The 16,049-nt window shown below is 42.7% G+C and overlaps 1 protein-coding gene across 15 annotated transcripts in view; it reads left to right on the top strand.

The window, feature by feature from the left end:
- The window catches only part of syne1a (spectrin repeat containing, nuclear envelope 1a), a 114,633-nt gene that overhangs the window by 8,275 nt on the left and 90,309 nt on the right, over positions 1-16,049 (top strand). For 8 of the 15 annotated variants that reach the window (XM_069515123.1, XM_069515125.1, XM_069515120.1 and 5 more), the window contains exons 1-9: positions 2,530-3,094; positions 5,577-5,638; positions 10,285-10,380; positions 11,074-11,157; positions 13,105-13,125; positions 13,397-13,489; positions 14,452-14,624; positions 14,748-14,944; positions 15,815-15,927. In XM_069515123.1, coding sequence (XP_069371224.1) covers positions 2,950-3,094; positions 5,577-5,638; positions 10,285-10,380; positions 11,074-11,157; positions 13,105-13,125; positions 13,397-13,489; positions 14,452-14,624; positions 14,748-14,944; positions 15,815-15,927 — 984 coding nt within the window. In that variant the 5' untranslated portion in view covers positions 2,530-2,949. Of the gene's footprint in view, positions 1-2,526; positions 3,095-5,576; positions 5,639-10,284; positions 10,381-11,073; positions 11,158-13,104; positions 13,126-13,396; positions 13,490-14,451; positions 14,625-14,747; positions 14,945-15,814; positions 15,928-16,049 lie in introns of those variants that run through there. The other 7 variants (XM_069515135.1, XM_069515134.1, XM_069515121.1 and 4 more) reach the window with 5 other exon arrangements.

The raw sequence follows: 16,049 nt of genomic DNA, 5'->3' as shown, positions 1-16,049 counted from the left end.
CGCAGACATACCTGTGTGAGCGCCGGGCCCTGACCCGCGTCCAACCTCCACAACCTCAGAGAGGGATCGGGTGTTTTGTAGGGTTGCCAGGAGCTCCATAAGGGATCCAGACCAGCTGAGGTCTGTTTTAACCCTCAACACTTCCCCCGTCTCTCACTCTCTCTCTCTCTCTCTCTCTCTCTCTCTCGGATAGACTGGAACACTCCAGAGATCTGCAGCCTGAAGGAGTCTGTTGCTTTATTCTCGCATGTACAGTGAATGTGAAAATGATTTTCATTCTCAGTCTCCATTCAGGGTATTAGTAGTAGTAGTATTCCCTCTCTCCCACTCTGCGTCTGTGTGTGTGTGTGTGTGTCTGTACGCACCTGCTCACCCTCCCTTTCTTTCAACTCCCATGGTGAAGCCTAATAAAGTCCCAAGAATCCTCACCATCATGTTTTGATTTTGTCCCGGGGTTGTTTCTTCCTAACAGTTTTGCTCTCCAGGGAAGTTCCGCTTCTCCCATTGTCTGCTCCACGGCTGCTATTTGGCAGAATTTTCCGAAACGTCCAACAACATTTTATTCCATTTCAGTAAACCATTTAAACTTTTACCATGGCTGTAAATGCTCTTTATTTTCTGCTGTTTCATTATTCATTCACTGTATTAACTCAGAATGACAGCGTAAAGGATGCTCGTTGACAGCTTCAGCACCTTGGATAGTTCCTTCACACTCAGGAGCTGAAGTGGAGCTCTCTCTGACAGTGTGTGGTCGGAGCCGCACTGTGTGAAGAACAAAAGATTATCGCTCTTTTGTTTGGCTCTTTCTTTCTTTTCTCGCAGTAATATTATTGAATAGGGATTCTGAGTGTTTGCCATGTGAATGCCTCACTGGATTCTGCTTTCCACTGTTGTAAGCTGCTGAAGGAAGGCAGGCAGGCAGGCAAGGTATGTGTAAATATGAAACACAGGATTGCATGAGTATTTCTTTTGGCTCGTATCAGTCCATCTATGATACCTGAACTCACAGGCACACTCGCAGTAACAGTGCAGAAATGTAAAGTGGACGCTGACAGAAGCTCATTTCAAAGGCAGGACCGTGGAATAGGCTCATGAAGGCACTGTGACGGCCGGTTTTGGGGCTGTTAAAGGGAGGAGTGTCAGCGCTGTGATTATCAGCAGACAGATAGCGGATGACAGCTGCCATTGGTTATTGATGGCTTTCATAATTAAAATCCCTTATGGGGGGAACCCAAAGAACAAAAGAGAAAATCACACAAATGATGAATGGTCCTTTCATCCTTAAGGCTGATATAAGACCTCTGCATGGATATTGCTTTCCAGGAAACTCTCTGAATATGGATTCAAAGAGGAGCCCAGTGCTTTTAATATTGCCAGAGCTCGCACTGCCTGTATATTTATGTGTGTGTGTGTGTTTGAGAAATTATTTACACAGTATGAGGAAATAAGGACAAACTGAACAAAAGAGAGAACAGGTCAAACATAAATCAAGATATATACCAGATTTCTTCTCTAATTTTACTGCAGCAGTGGATGGGATTGGGCTCATTGTGTCCCTTTAACACAGGTTTCTTCCTGAGCTAATTCTTAGTATCACCAATAGTAGCTCCTACAGTTTATGCAGGATCTAAATTGTCCCTTTCGATCTTTAATTAACAATACCAGTACGCAGAACCCTGAACTGGGGTATTGTGTGTCCAAATTGCACCAAATTTAACATGGCACTTCCTTGGTTCCTTACCGATACACATGCCAAATGTGAAACTGATATGATTTGAGGTTCTTGAGATATGCGAACCACATACAGACAGGTAAACAGAGATTTCTGAATAGATACGATTTTGACGAATAATACTGTCAAGTTTTCGCACATGTTTTTGTTGTTCCAGACTATATCAACACTAAACTCAGAACCTGCTGCATGTACTATGTATAATACATGCTGTACCTCACCTCAGACATTCTATGTACCTCTATTGTATACTGTTGTATTCAGTTCTTCTTCCCCCGGGGAGAAAACAAACAGACAAGTGCACTGTACGAGATCCTTTTTGAAAAGGGCATAGCAGCAGATCAGACAGGACGACTGCCAGTGATAGTCTGCTCCCCTGCAGGCTTGATGAAGTATAAAAGCTGCACGCCTCCTAGCCCTGCATGGCATCTGTGTGAATGAGAGAGAGGAGGGGTATTAGAGTGCCAGCAATACATAGGAGATTCCTTCACGTCTGTCCTGATGCTGTGTTTGAGCGTGCGTGTGTGTGTGTGACGCTGTCAGAGTACAGCTTCCACATCCTCCCCTCCTAACCTGCTAAACGGTCCCCTTAAACCCACCCACCACCACTCAGTTCTCCCTCTCCCCACCAGGATGGGGCTGCTGTGACATCACTCATTCCCACGCACTCTGATTGGCTGACCAGTGGAGGGAAGGATTGTTCCCGCAGCCTACAGTGAGAAATTAAGAGAGAGAGAGAACGTGGGAGGGAAAGACCGAGGTAGAGTGTGTGAGAGGAGAGAGAGAGAGAGGGCGAAAGGGACGAAGCAAGAAAGATTGATGCTGAGACAAGCCGGCACAGCACTGCTCTCTCTCACGCACAGACACACACACACTCACACACACACAAACAGTCTTTACATCACGCGTACACTCGCATCACACTCCCAAGCTGCTTAACAGGCAGGAAAAAAAACACTGAGTGTGACAGAATCTGCAGCCTGTTACTGCAGGACAGGACAGAGGACAGCAAAGACGTAAAAGACGAGAGGAGCACAAGAGGGTGAACCTTCCTCCCTGCTTTGCCTCTGAGCAACAGTTCCACCGTTGTCATCTCGGGAGGTCCAAGGGCTCCAGGGAGACCTTTAAAAACATCCCCCCTCCCCTCCAAAAAAGGGGGGAGAGGCAGCAAGGACAGGAGCAAGGGCAAGTGTAGCCTCTCCTGGAAGTTGTCGTGGATGTCTTCTCAACGTCCCCATGAAAACTGGCGGGAACCGAGGCATATTCTGGGGCACAAGATGGCACGACGAGCAGGAGGCGAAGCGTCCCCTAAAAAGAACACATCCCTCAACCTGGTGACGGGGTACTTCCACTACCTCCGCGGTGAGTGGCACAGTGTGTTTTACTCGGAGAGACAGAGAGTGTGAGGAAAAAGAAGGAAAGTGCAATGTGTGTGTAATTTTGCATTTGTTGAGGGTACGTGCGTGCGTGTCTGATTTAGAGTGGCACTGCAGCATGGATCGTACGTGCCTACTGTATGGGAGTGTGCCTTTTGCAGTGCAGTTTCCCTCAAGTGTACCCTGCGGGGCAGATTTTTTTGGGCAGTGGGTGTGTTGTGTTTTAAGCGAACTGGGCCAAAATTCAAAGGGGGCGTTTCCTCCTTGGCAGGATATGCGTCTATCTGTGCGTGTAACTGTGTGTGTGTGTGTGGTTGTGTGTGTGTGTGTGTGTGTGTACAGCAGGTGAAGAAAGCGTATCCAGGAAAGAAGTAGCAGCTCACTGCATGTGTCACGCCACAGCAGGCAGACTGTCAAAATGTTTGATTTCTTATCTCCCTGTCTGACTCTGTGGTTGTGTGCCTGCCTGCACATCTGTATTTCACATCCAGCTTTTGGTCTGCCTGCTCCACTGCGTGTCTCACTGTCTGATAGATGAGATTAGATTAGACTAGAGGATACCACAATATAAACAGAATGGTTCTTTTCCAGCTTGTTTGCAAGGAGTTTGTGCATGTACTTCTTTCCTTCATCAGCCTCTGACTTGAAAAACAAGATTTTTCTGATATTTCACTCTGTCACTTTTACTGCTGGGGGGGCAAAGGGAGAATTCAGGGGCTGCGGATGAAACTAACGATTACAAAGGCCAACACTCGCCAAGGAGTTAATCAAGTGTGGTAAAATGCTGCTGCGATGCCTGGCTGCTGAGGACGGCTGTTTCCCTTTGTGATATTGAAAGAATGTGAGCGTCTGTGTGTGTGTGTGTGTGTGTGTGTGTGTGTGTGTGTGTGTGTGTGTGTGTGCGTGTGCGCAGAGTTCAAAGTCACCTCGTCCCTGAGACTGGGAGGCTGGCATCACGTACATGCAGACATGTTCTCCGTCACACGTCCCTGCTGCTGGATTCAGGAGGCGAAGACTTTCTCATTCTCACCCAATATTACCACCCATCAATATTTGATTACTCCCAGACCCAATCATAAGATTAATTCATAGAAGGGGGACCTGCTCAGTTGCACGTATGACTATGCATGAATGTATCTGCATTATGTATGAACGACCCACTATCCCACACACACACACACACACGCACACACACACACACACCACCTAGTGACACACTAACCAACTTGAGTGTAATCAAACCTTCAGCATATTTCATTAAGTAGAAGAAAGCTCTGTGTCAGACGTCCTCTCTTGCTGATAACTCATTGCTTATCTCAAGGATATTGCTCTGTGGGGCAGATGGTGCAGAAAAAAAGCACTGTCACTGCAGAGTCCCAGGTAGACTACACATCTGTGTTGTGCATGTTATAATGGGACATGAGTGACAGTAGCAAATTAATTATTTACCTGTGACAGAAGTCCAATTTTGTTTTCAGGGAGGATGAATTGCAACAGGGACATCAGTTGTTTGAAATGATGGAATTATTCTCCAAACACGCATTTTGGTTTCCTTTTTTTTTTTCACACGTGCAGTTGGAAGACAATGAAATAAAATAAATGTTTGCTATAACTTTAAATATGATAATGATTGTATGATTAAGGCATGATGGTGGGGTGGTTTAGCACTGTCGCCTCACATCAACAACAATACAAAGTAATTAGAGCTCAATAAATTGGTTTTCAATCTTCCTGTATTGCGATATTTGATGGTGAATGTTTGTATCATGGTTTTGGTCTCTGTTACAGAATCATCACAGCCCTAGTTGCTTCTAAATCGTTGCATTACCATCCCTATAATGTTTGTGTTTATATGCATGTATTGTTTGCTGTGCACACATGACAGATAAGGCTTGGTTATTGTCTTGTTCTCATTTAAGTGAAGTGGCTTTTTTTGATGCATGAGCAGCATCTATTCTATTGATTGTGTTTGTTTAAAGGACTTCATGCAGCACATGTAGCCTCCACAAACAATGTCCTTCCCTATATGCTACTCTAAAAGTTCAATCAGGGTTAGGTTGGCTTTTATTTAGCATCAGCATTGAATGCTGCTTGAACTGCAGTCAGAAATGAATAAAAGCCTCACATAGATCATTAGAGGTACATGTCGTGGAACCACTGCCCTTCTCTCATCTAAAGCGCATTTCTCAGAGCAGGATTTTCTGTCCACATTTAGAGTCCAGCCAGTGAAAATGCCATCTTCAAATGTCAAATATCTTCTTCAGTGTAAGGTGTGATTTGATGCGGCTGCATTCAGACACATAAAACAGAAAGTTAACAATATCAAAGTTAATTAGAGTCGCCATCCAGCTCTGCACAGCCAGTCGACTCTCAAAAACAATACACAATGGGAAGATTGTATTTTTAATCCCCCGCTTTGTTTATCGTTGCATGTGACTGATAGTGATGCTCTGGGCTCTGATTTACAGATGAGCAGGAGGCAGTGCAGAAGAGGACGTTCACGAAATGGATCAATTCCCACTTGGCAAAGGTAAGAGAGTTTTGTTAATTCCCATCAACACTGCCAGCCATTGTGTTGCCCCTTTATACAAATACTAGTGCTGGTGTTCATGAATTGAAAACTTCCCACATCTCCATGCTTTTCCACTATTGAATCACTGCTTCCACAGTGCTCGCTGTGACATTTGCTCCATTTCTAAAACACACTGTGGAGCTGGTCATGGGACTGACTGTGCCAGCTAAGACCACACACACACACACACACACACACACACACACACACACACACACACACACACAGTCATTCTCACTCACATGCTTTTCATATTCCTTTTTATTCCTCCAATCTCAAACAGCTTGTAGCAAGGATTTACTCTCACTCTAATTATCACTTTCACATTGCAGCATTTAATACATTGTAAATCTTTTTTCCTGCGAGCTGCTGTCACTAATTTAAGATTTAGTAATCTATAAGCCCTCTATCTCAATATGAGCCCATTTAGATTGCACAGGATAACATTTTTAGTTAAAGACTGTCATTCATTTACCTCCTTAAAGAGCCTGGACAAGAGAATATCTGTAACTTACAATAAACAATCCCACTCCATGCAGCCGCTGCCGAGGGGCCAACGTATGGGTGTAATTATTGTATTATCCTGGATTAGGCTCCTCACGTTAACCAATTACTGCCTGAAAAGTGTGTCAGGAAAGGGTAGACAAGGCAAATACGGCATGGTGCAACACAATTAAGCCTGAGTTCAATTTGTGACGGTCCTCTTAAGGTTTCCTGCGTGATTATGACAGCTGTGGAGGCCTTGATCCGCGGTGACATGGAGCAGAAAATTCATTTGAAAAGCACTCTGAGGGGAATAAACCTTGACGTAACGTTAAATATCATGTCTCATGGCCGTGCCAGCAGAAAATAACACATGGCCCGATATCTGAATACCTTGAATTTTTAATACAACGATAAGATAAGCACATAGTTTATTTATCAAGTCATTTTGACGCAATAGAGTAGAGCAGTGTGGGTGATTTTGTTATTTCATGGTTAGTGAGTATGACAGGGTTTGAGTGAAGTGGGGAGGACGACGACAAGTCGGAGGGATTCACAAAAATCTAGTTTAACCTTTTACAAAATATTTGCTTATTTTAAAATGTATATAATGGGCTTCAGTGCTGCTACTTAGTGGACGTTCTTACATTTGGACAGAAACACGCTAATGTTTCCCCATTTTCTTATGTTTTAATGCTAAGCTATCTAAAGAAGAAAAAGGGGAAACGATTTTCTTAGCTAACTCTCAGCAAACAAAGAAAATAAGCATATTAGCAACACTACAGTTCTGTAACTAAAGCTCTATCTATGTCGCACAAAGACAAATAACCCACTTTGACAAAGATCCTGCAAATGTCATTTCAATTCCATTTAAATTCCCTGAAACGAACCAATTCCCCTAATCAATAGATTAGCGATACCATCACAGTTCCATCAGAAAAGATAACCATGTTTGTGCCCCGTGCTCCTCTCTCTACCTAGTTGATCAAATAAGTTGCTCTCCTCCTCGCCCATCGCAAAACGGCTTACTCTTTCACCTGATGCCTGACGTTACCATAGTGACAGTGATTGGCCCGTATTTGTCTTCAAAAATGTCTCGGCCGTCACAGCGGAGAGCTTTTTGATGAGCAGAGGGTCAAAAGTCAATTCAGTTGGTGTGGAGGATCCGTGGTAATAAGGAGATGCATTTCTTGATGATATCGTTCTGCAGGCTATTAAAGATAAACCAGCATCTTGACTGACATTTATAGACAGTGTACAAAGAGCCATTTAAAGATACTTAAAAAAAAACTGTGAGAGAGCGAGACAGAGGGATGGAGGGAGGGAAGAAGCTTTAACAGTTGGTTTGGTTTGCTCTCGGAGGGATGGATGATGCCCTTGGCTATGCAGATGATTAGGCCACTCCAGTTATCACAGGTCTTTAATACAGTGCCTAAAGGTATGTGATAAATCGTTAGGTGAGTTGAGACGCGGCGAAAGGATTCCATTCTCCGTCGCTCCCCTCCCCCTCACTTTTCCACTCCACAGGTATAACAAAAGAAGTCTTATGAGCTCTGAAGAAGAGTTTCTATGAGAGAGGATGTATCGGAGCCAGTAATTTATACAGAAGATTAATAGCTCTAATTACTCTGAGAGGTTCACCAGATTAAGTCACCAGTTACAGACCGAAGATAAAAACTGTAAGAGAGCTTTAGGTTGCTACTTTTTTGCTGGTTCTTTCTTTTGTTGCAATTTTCATTTCCAATTGCTCAATTATAAGGACAACACACATGCATCACATTTCTGTGAATGTGCCAGTGTCAGTCAGCTGGGTCACTTTCAACTGCAGTCCTTCGGCCAGATGCTTTCAGCAGCATCGCTTGCCTCCGATTAAAAAAAAAATTCAGTTTCCAAGTAAATAACAAGCTTTCAAGTTGAACTCGGCAGTGCACAAGAGTGACATGTGAGAGGGTGGACGGTGAGGGGGGGGGCTTAGTGAGCGGACCCCAAGTTTCCATTTTGACAAATCCTTTCTGAGAAGGTTAAAGCTTAATTAGGAAGTGGCCGGTGTGAACGGCAGAGGTCTCATCGTCTCTGAGGCGTTTTCCAAGCAAACAGCTTTAGTGCAGTAATCAGTGAACCAAGTGTTCTTAGAGATTACTGCAGCAGTAAAGTGAAGCTCCCTGCTCCACTTTCAGTGTTTACTCTCCCTGCTCCCCCTACTACTCCCTCTTTTTGTGGTGGTGGTGGTGGTGGTGGTGGTGGTGTTGGTGTGTGTGTGTGTGTGTGTATGCGGGGGGGGGGGGGGGTAGATGGCATACTTCATGCACAATAAATTCAACTGTACTCTGAGGCGTTATATTCAATATAATATTCAATCTATTGGATAAACCAGGAAATTTGCCTTAAACAATCATGGCCCCCTCAATGGAATGAGTGGAATTTCCTGCATTTCTATAGTCTTATGTCTTAATGACCATACAAAGCTCTTTACGCTGAGAATCACATTCAACCTCAACACCCAATAGCAATAATTTACCTTCACAAGATTTGGATAATAGGCTTCTAATATCAATTGTTCCTTTAAACTGGATCTATTGTCTTATTCAAAATGAAGTCCTTCAATCCTCTGCCCCTCCCTCTGTCTTTCATGTTGTTGATCTTTAGGAATCCACTGAGTCAAGTGCACCAGAGAATAACACAAGAGCAGAGACAAACCAATATCCCCAAACTCCTTTGCTCACAATCAATTATTACCCTGACAGTCATAAGCAATTAGCTCATTATGCCCTTGATTTATTTTTTTTAGCTCATGTGGCTGAGCAGAGGAAATGGATATTACTTTCTTATTTTGTAATTAGTCAGAAATTTCCTCATTAGCTCTCGGATTATAATGAACAAATAGGTGAATTTAACTTCAATTAGCTTGTGGTATAATTCATCCCTTTGAAGGGGTCTTTGTAAGTGTTTCCTCTGTCACTCTATGATATGGGCCACGAGTGCTTTCTGAATATTCTAATATCCAGAGCCATGAAATGACATTAGAAGAGGAATTAGTGAGGAGAGCTGCTGTATTTGCTAATTAATTTTGAAAGATGTGAGGTTGGTGTCCCGTTCTCTCTCTGCCTTCTATCATCTGTCTCGCTGCCACTCTTTCTACTCGATTATACCCCTCTCTCATATGTTGGGGGTTGTACATTTCTGCCTCTCTCACCACACACACACACACACACACACACACACACACACACACACACACACACACACACACGTGCTAACATGGACACCCTCGTGCACACACACCCCAGCTTCTGCCCCTCTTCTCGCTTTCTCCCTCACTCCTTTTGCCGCTAATCTCCCTGTGAATGGCCCGCTCATCTGAATGCACCCCCCCACCCCCCTCTCTAAACCTCTCCTCAGCCTCAGCATGTGACTGCGCTTTAAGAGAAATCCTTGATGTGGCGTCGGCGAGAAACAGAGATATGTGGATTTCCCCGAGTCTGGAAGTCTGTGTCAGGTCAGGGATGAAGTCAGTGAGAAGGATACAGTTTGAAATCATCAGCATATTTTAGGATTTGAAGCCCCCCCCCATTCAGAGTCTGCTGAGCCTCTGCTTATGGCCAACTCTGTCAGTGAGACACGGCACCGCCAAACTCTTTCGGGGCTTCAAGAACATTTCTCATGTACAGGATTTCTTTATCTATGCTTCACAAGTTTGAATTAATGTCTGGGAGTGGAATATATTGATTGTACTCTGGTTTATTTATGCAGTGTGTCCTTAGAGGAGGACTTGCACCATAGTTTCATGTACATTGCAAGAGCTATTAAGACCTAAATCCCAGGGCTTTGCATTCCAGGAGTTTATAGCATGCAACATTTATGTAAACAGTGAATATATGTAACTAGTCTGACCAAAGTCAACCCCCAGGTAAAGGATTATAGATGTCTATCTAGAGCAGTTGCAGAATTTTGTTTTCTTGTAGCACCAAAGCTCTCCATCTTTAAATGTCAAAAAACATACTTGTATTTTTACATGTTTTACTGCTCTGCACATCATTTACACTTTTGCTTTTATTTACATTTTCTCCAGGGTCAAAATAATTGCAAATAAAGCCTATAGGTGTATTTGTTTTCCCACACAGCGTGTCCCTCCTCTGGTGGTGAAAGACCTGTTTGAGGACATCAAGGATGGCGTGATGCTGCTGGCTCTGCTGGAAGTCCTCTCTGGAAAGAAGCTGGTGAGTCTCGTGATCGTTTCTTCAGCATGTGATCTGCCCACAGATTCCAAACTCCTCATATCCTCTGATCTCTCTGAATTAAGTTTTTTTGACTTGATCACATTGAGCTGAAACTCAGTCAGTGTTTTTTAAAAATTGTTTCTGTCAGTGCTGCCACCACAAGCATTCTTGGCGATTCTTAAAAGAGCTACAGAGCCTATTGCGGGCATGTGAAACAAGCTGCAATTACATGGAAATGCTTATCGATCGGTCTTTATTAGGATGTTTGAATTGGATTGGAAAGCCCAGATTAACCAGGACAGTTCAGAGTTCACAAATCCACACACGGCACAGACAAAGGCACACACAGCTTGAGGATTTTACTTTTCCAATATTGCCTAAGGTCTAAACACTCTGCGTCCTATTGATCCTGCTGTTTATAGTTAAACACAGGTCTGATAGGACCTTCCTCATTTTATTTCTAAATCTATATTTTCTCTTTTCCCTTTTGCTTTATGTGCATGTACTGGTAGTGTCTTTACTGTACTTGTTAGGGTCTTAATTTCCATACATGTGTGAAATTTAATACTTACAAATACAAATAATCACTTTTCAATACCACTGTTTTATTTAATCCACACTATCTATTTCTTCCCCCTCTCTGTGTCTGTGTTTCTTTCTTTCCACCTTCATTGTTCTCCATTTCCCTTCCAGCCATGTGAGCAGGGGAAGAAAATAAAGAGGATCCACTGGGTCGCCAACATCGGCACAGCTCTCAACTTCCTTGAGGGTAGGAAGGTGAGATATCAGCGCCTCCTTTTTATGTTTTCCCTTTCACCCCGGCTGCTGCTCTCCCTGCTCAGCTGCTGCCTTGTGGGTGCGAACATTAAATCCTGACCTTGTGTAACCTGTTTCCCCTCCCTCCAAGCCGCTCTCTCTTTCCACCTCTCAACATCGCTCTCTTATTGTGATAACATTTGTTGTATTTTTGATGATTTCGATATCAAAATATCCAATATACTTCCATTGTTTCACACCACACTTCTTCTACATTCTTCTTTCTGTTGTCTTAACCTTAGATAAATACCAACGATAGATAGCAGCTTCCTATACCAGTCTCTGTGGCAGAATTGCATCCCAACCCGACTCGTCTTTGGATATACATAAATAAAGCCATAAGCATGAGCTGGTGTCTGCAGGGACATTGATTTGTCTTCTTCGGGTGTGACAGGGTTAAAACCGTAAATCCTGCACCAGTAATCTGTAGTCTGGAGATGAGACGTCAGTGGGCACTCTGCTGTGTATGTCTGTGTGTGTGTGTGTGTGTGTGTGTGTGTGTGTGTGTGTCTGTGTGTGTGTGTGTGTGTGTGTCACTGTGTAAATATGAATGTGTAGAAAATTAAATGTAAATATGTGCTGTGTGTAGATCAGATGCATGTCGAAACCATATTTACATTCTGCTTTTGAGGCCTAATCTAATTTTACCTGATACAGGTTTATCTCTTGTATCCATTTCATAGAAAGTGTGTAGTGTGTGCTGGCATAATCATGTTTACCGTTTCATAAATCATATTTGTGAACTGTTGAAAGCCTGTAATATATGAAACCCTCAACTATAATGTCACCAAAGGCTGCGATTAACAAAAATATCTCAATTACTCATTACATTACTTTAACTGGCAGGCTAATAATCAGCACAAAGATAATGTTAAGTCACAAACCATGGCCCCAACATGTCTAGTTTCCCAGACATGTTCATCAGTTTTTAGTGTCCCCTGGAAACACTTCTGTTGTGTTGCCAGTATTTGACTTGTGAGTGTTCGCAGCGTTTTCTATTTGGCACACACATGTTGTCAAATGTTTCTCTCTAATTGCATGTGTTTTCTTAAATTTGGAATACGTTGAGCTCTCAGGCCCACTGCAGTATTGAAACAACTGATCCGTCATCACAATAGCTTTGTGTTTATTTTTCACAAATCGATATTGATTGATATTTATTAATATATATTCAAACACGTTGTTGCTACCAACATATATAATGGTTGATGCACTTATTGTAAGTCGCTCTGGATAAAAGCGTCAGCTAAATGAAATGTAATATAACATAACTACAACAGTTTGGTCTTCTTGCATGCTGTTGCACAGATGCACGTGTGTGTATTCATAACTCAAAAACATTCCTGCTAACCATTCCAGCCTCACACCCGTGTTGAATTTCCAGGGTAACCTGCTGTGGTTTCTTATAAAAACCTTGTATTGCGAGTATTCTAATCAGTCACTATCTCACGCTTCCCCACGCTGCCCTCGCCTGCCCCCAATCTCTCCCTCCATGCTTGCTTACCTATGCCGAGTGGCATGCATTACCATGTTGTGACCTGTTGTGCGGCAGTGCCTCAGTAATATAACCCTCTGTGTGATAATATAGAATACTTCATCATATCACAAGGTACAGACCTTTTTTTTTTTGCTCATCTCTCCCTCCCTTGCTCGCTCTCTATCGGTTTCTGTGTCTGTCCATCTCTGTTGGATATAATCCCTGTTGCCTGCGTTGTGGTGATAGATCTTGCCTCTCAGCCAACCACTCCAACATGTTATCTCACCTCAGAGGTGCTACCCTATCTGGCATCTCACAGTCAATGAGGCATACCCCTTCAATCAAACACATCTTGAGTACTTCTAAACACACACACAAGCCCCTTTCTCTCTGTCTCACTTTCTCTTCTCCTTTTCTTATTTGCCCTCCAGTCGGCCTACAGAGGATCTCCGGTCAGTGTTCATAATATTACTGCACCTACACTAAAGGACCTAGTATAGATAGGGTCAGAAATATCTGCATCCAGTAGTGCTGAGAATTATACACATATTGTTCATTTAGTGTAAACATATGTTCAAGACTGAATAATCAGATTGAGGGAAATTGTGTATTTTAATCCATATGTATGAGATTAGAGTGAAGATTAAGTGGATAGACTGGAATCTGGAATTATTTGGTTCTGTTATGAGATAGATAAATAGTGGATATTGTATTTTGACACAGATCAAGCTAGTCAACATCAACTCCACAGACATTGTTGACGGACGACCATCGATCGTTCTGGGGTTGGTGTGGACCATCATCCTATATTTCCAGGTAACATTGCTGTCATTTAATTTACACAAGGACCATTTGTCAAATTATCAAATGGAATGAGCATAATTCACCATGTTATCTTTTTAAAGATTCAATCAGAAGAAATGTTCATGTTGTGAACATGACATCAACAAATCACAACTAGACGCACACTACAAGAAGCAGGAGGCATGAAAAACGTGTTTTTGCAGCTCCCAAAAAGCCAAGACGTGAATTGAATTGAAGTTCAAAATAAAAAAAATCAATCATCCAAAACATCATCTCTGCACATGAGTATTTGCTTCCCCAGGCAGATCTTGTAGCATCATCCCTACATGTAAATATCTGCTATTCCTGCAAACGTAAAGATTTTAAATGAAGGAAATGTCCTAAGCTTAATCATTGATATTTCACATTCATGTCTATGGTTTACAGAGTTGTGAACAGAGGAACTTAGAAGTAGATCATCCGTGCACAGGAATACATCTTGAAAAACTGCCCAGCTGGCAAGGCTGAAGTCTAATAAAACATTCTGTGATGTTGTCCCGAGAGATGCACATATTTGAATTATTTCTGCACATGGCTGAGATTATATAGGGTGGGTGTTGATAAATATTTAATTATTTGACCATTGAATCGTACTTCTATGGAGGCGCAGGTACAGAATGCATTATTTCTGGGTAAGCAACAGAAACAGCACACTGAGCAGGCCAGTGAAGACAAATGGTTTTATTCTTACAAGATTACAACATGATGAATAAAGAAATTAGGTTTTCTAGGAGGGTCATGGCAATAAAGCAGATGATAACAGTTTGATGACAAGTTGACTGATTTATATTTTTAGGCACCAGGTATCAATGAAGTGCATCAGATGCAAAAACAAACACAATACCAGATGTATTCTCATTCAACCAAGGTGTAAATCTGTTGGTAAATTAGTAGATGTGGTTGCTGGACTCCTACTCTTCCTCTTACTCCTACAGATAGAGGAGTTAACTAGCAGCCTCCCAGCACTCCAGGCCAGCAGCACCTCCTCACTGGACAGCTCCACCAGCAGCACTGACACCACCAGCCCGCCTGTCAAAAGGAGACCCCTCCCTCCTCAGGGTGGAGCCAGGAAGGCCTTATTGAGATGGGTTCAGCAGACAGCCACCAAGTATGTGAACTACCTTCATCAGTAATCAGATAAATGCACTGCTTCATGAAAATCAAATCCTCAGTACTGCAGGCTGTGTTGTTTTTGTACGCTGTGACCTTGTGATCCTCCCGTCTCTTCTAGACACTTGGGCCTCGAGGTGAAGGACTTTGGCCCCAGCTGGCGCACAGGTTTGGCATTCTTCGCAGTCATCAACTCCCTCCGGCCCAATCTCGTTGACATGGAACGTGTACTGAGGAGGTCCAACTGTGAAAATCTGCAGGAGGCCTTTTTATTGGCCGAGATGGAGTTAGGCATTCCACAGCTTCTGGACCCAGAAGGTAAACAATATTTCCTAGAGACCTCTTCATTAAGTTGATGAAAACGGAGTTGAACAGGTCTTGGGTCACGGCCAACCACATACTTACAGCACCACAGGATCAAGTTAATTGACAGTCTTTTGTCGCTGCAGTACCTTCTACTTTTTTCCTCTAATCTTTAATACAAAGCAACTTCGTGACCTTTGTGCTACTGAATAAAATAATGTGAAATTATTTAACCTACATATTTAGTAGAAAACAATGTGATCCATGTTTTACTCGAATAATAATACATAACTTACCCCATATATCGGGCGCTTCTCATCACAGAGAGCTGGGGTTGTCTGTGGAATACAGTCATACAATAGTGGATATCTATCAGAGCATCATATGTGCACCCCCGTGTCAGTGCCAAGCACCATCTGTGCTCCTTCACGCCTGCCCTTCAGAATGAACTCTGACAAATCAAGCTTGACATCAGTGTAATTGGGGTCCATTAGAATATGAGCTTCAGAATGGTGGAACATCCAAACCAAACTTGTGACAGTGATCTGAAGAGCTGAAGGTTGTTTTCTTTTAAGGTGCCGCTCGGCTGTTCCTCAATAAAATATGTCAGTCAAACGGGTATTTCAATCCCCCATTATTTTCCTTCAGGAGAGGAATTGTTTGGGAATGATCAGAAGAATTATCAGCCGTCCTCTCTATTTGTCTGAGCAATAGCTTGTTCTGTGCATGTCCCCTCTATTTCAATTTGTCACTTTATTTGGATTTGTCAATTAATTTCAATACTGTCTATATTATATTTATATGTTTTCACCCTATTGTATCATTTTTATCGCTTGTGCATCAGAATCTTGACTTTTGATGGCAATTATTTTGTTCCTTCATCAGATGTTGATGTGGACAAGCCGGATGAGAAATCCATTATGACATATGTAGCCCAGTTCCTGAAGCATCATCCTGACCAAGGACAGAGCGACGCACACAGAGAGCCAGAAGAAGAGGTAACTGTCAGATTTATGTTAGTCACTGTCTTCTCCCTGTCTGCATCCTAAATGTCTTGTCTTTCTCTTTAAATGTCAATTGAGTGTTTCAGACCACAGCCATGTACATAGATGACAATTTC

The sequence above is a fragment of the Paralichthys olivaceus genome, chromosome 19 (genome assembly GCF_024713975.1).
Source record: "Paralichthys olivaceus isolate ysfri-2021 chromosome 19, ASM2471397v2, whole genome shotgun sequence".
NCBI lineage: Eukaryota > Metazoa > Chordata > Actinopteri > Pleuronectiformes > Paralichthyidae > Paralichthys > Paralichthys olivaceus.
The sequence above is the reverse complement of the archived record's forward strand: the minus strand, read 5'-3'. Positions and strand labels throughout refer to the sequence as shown.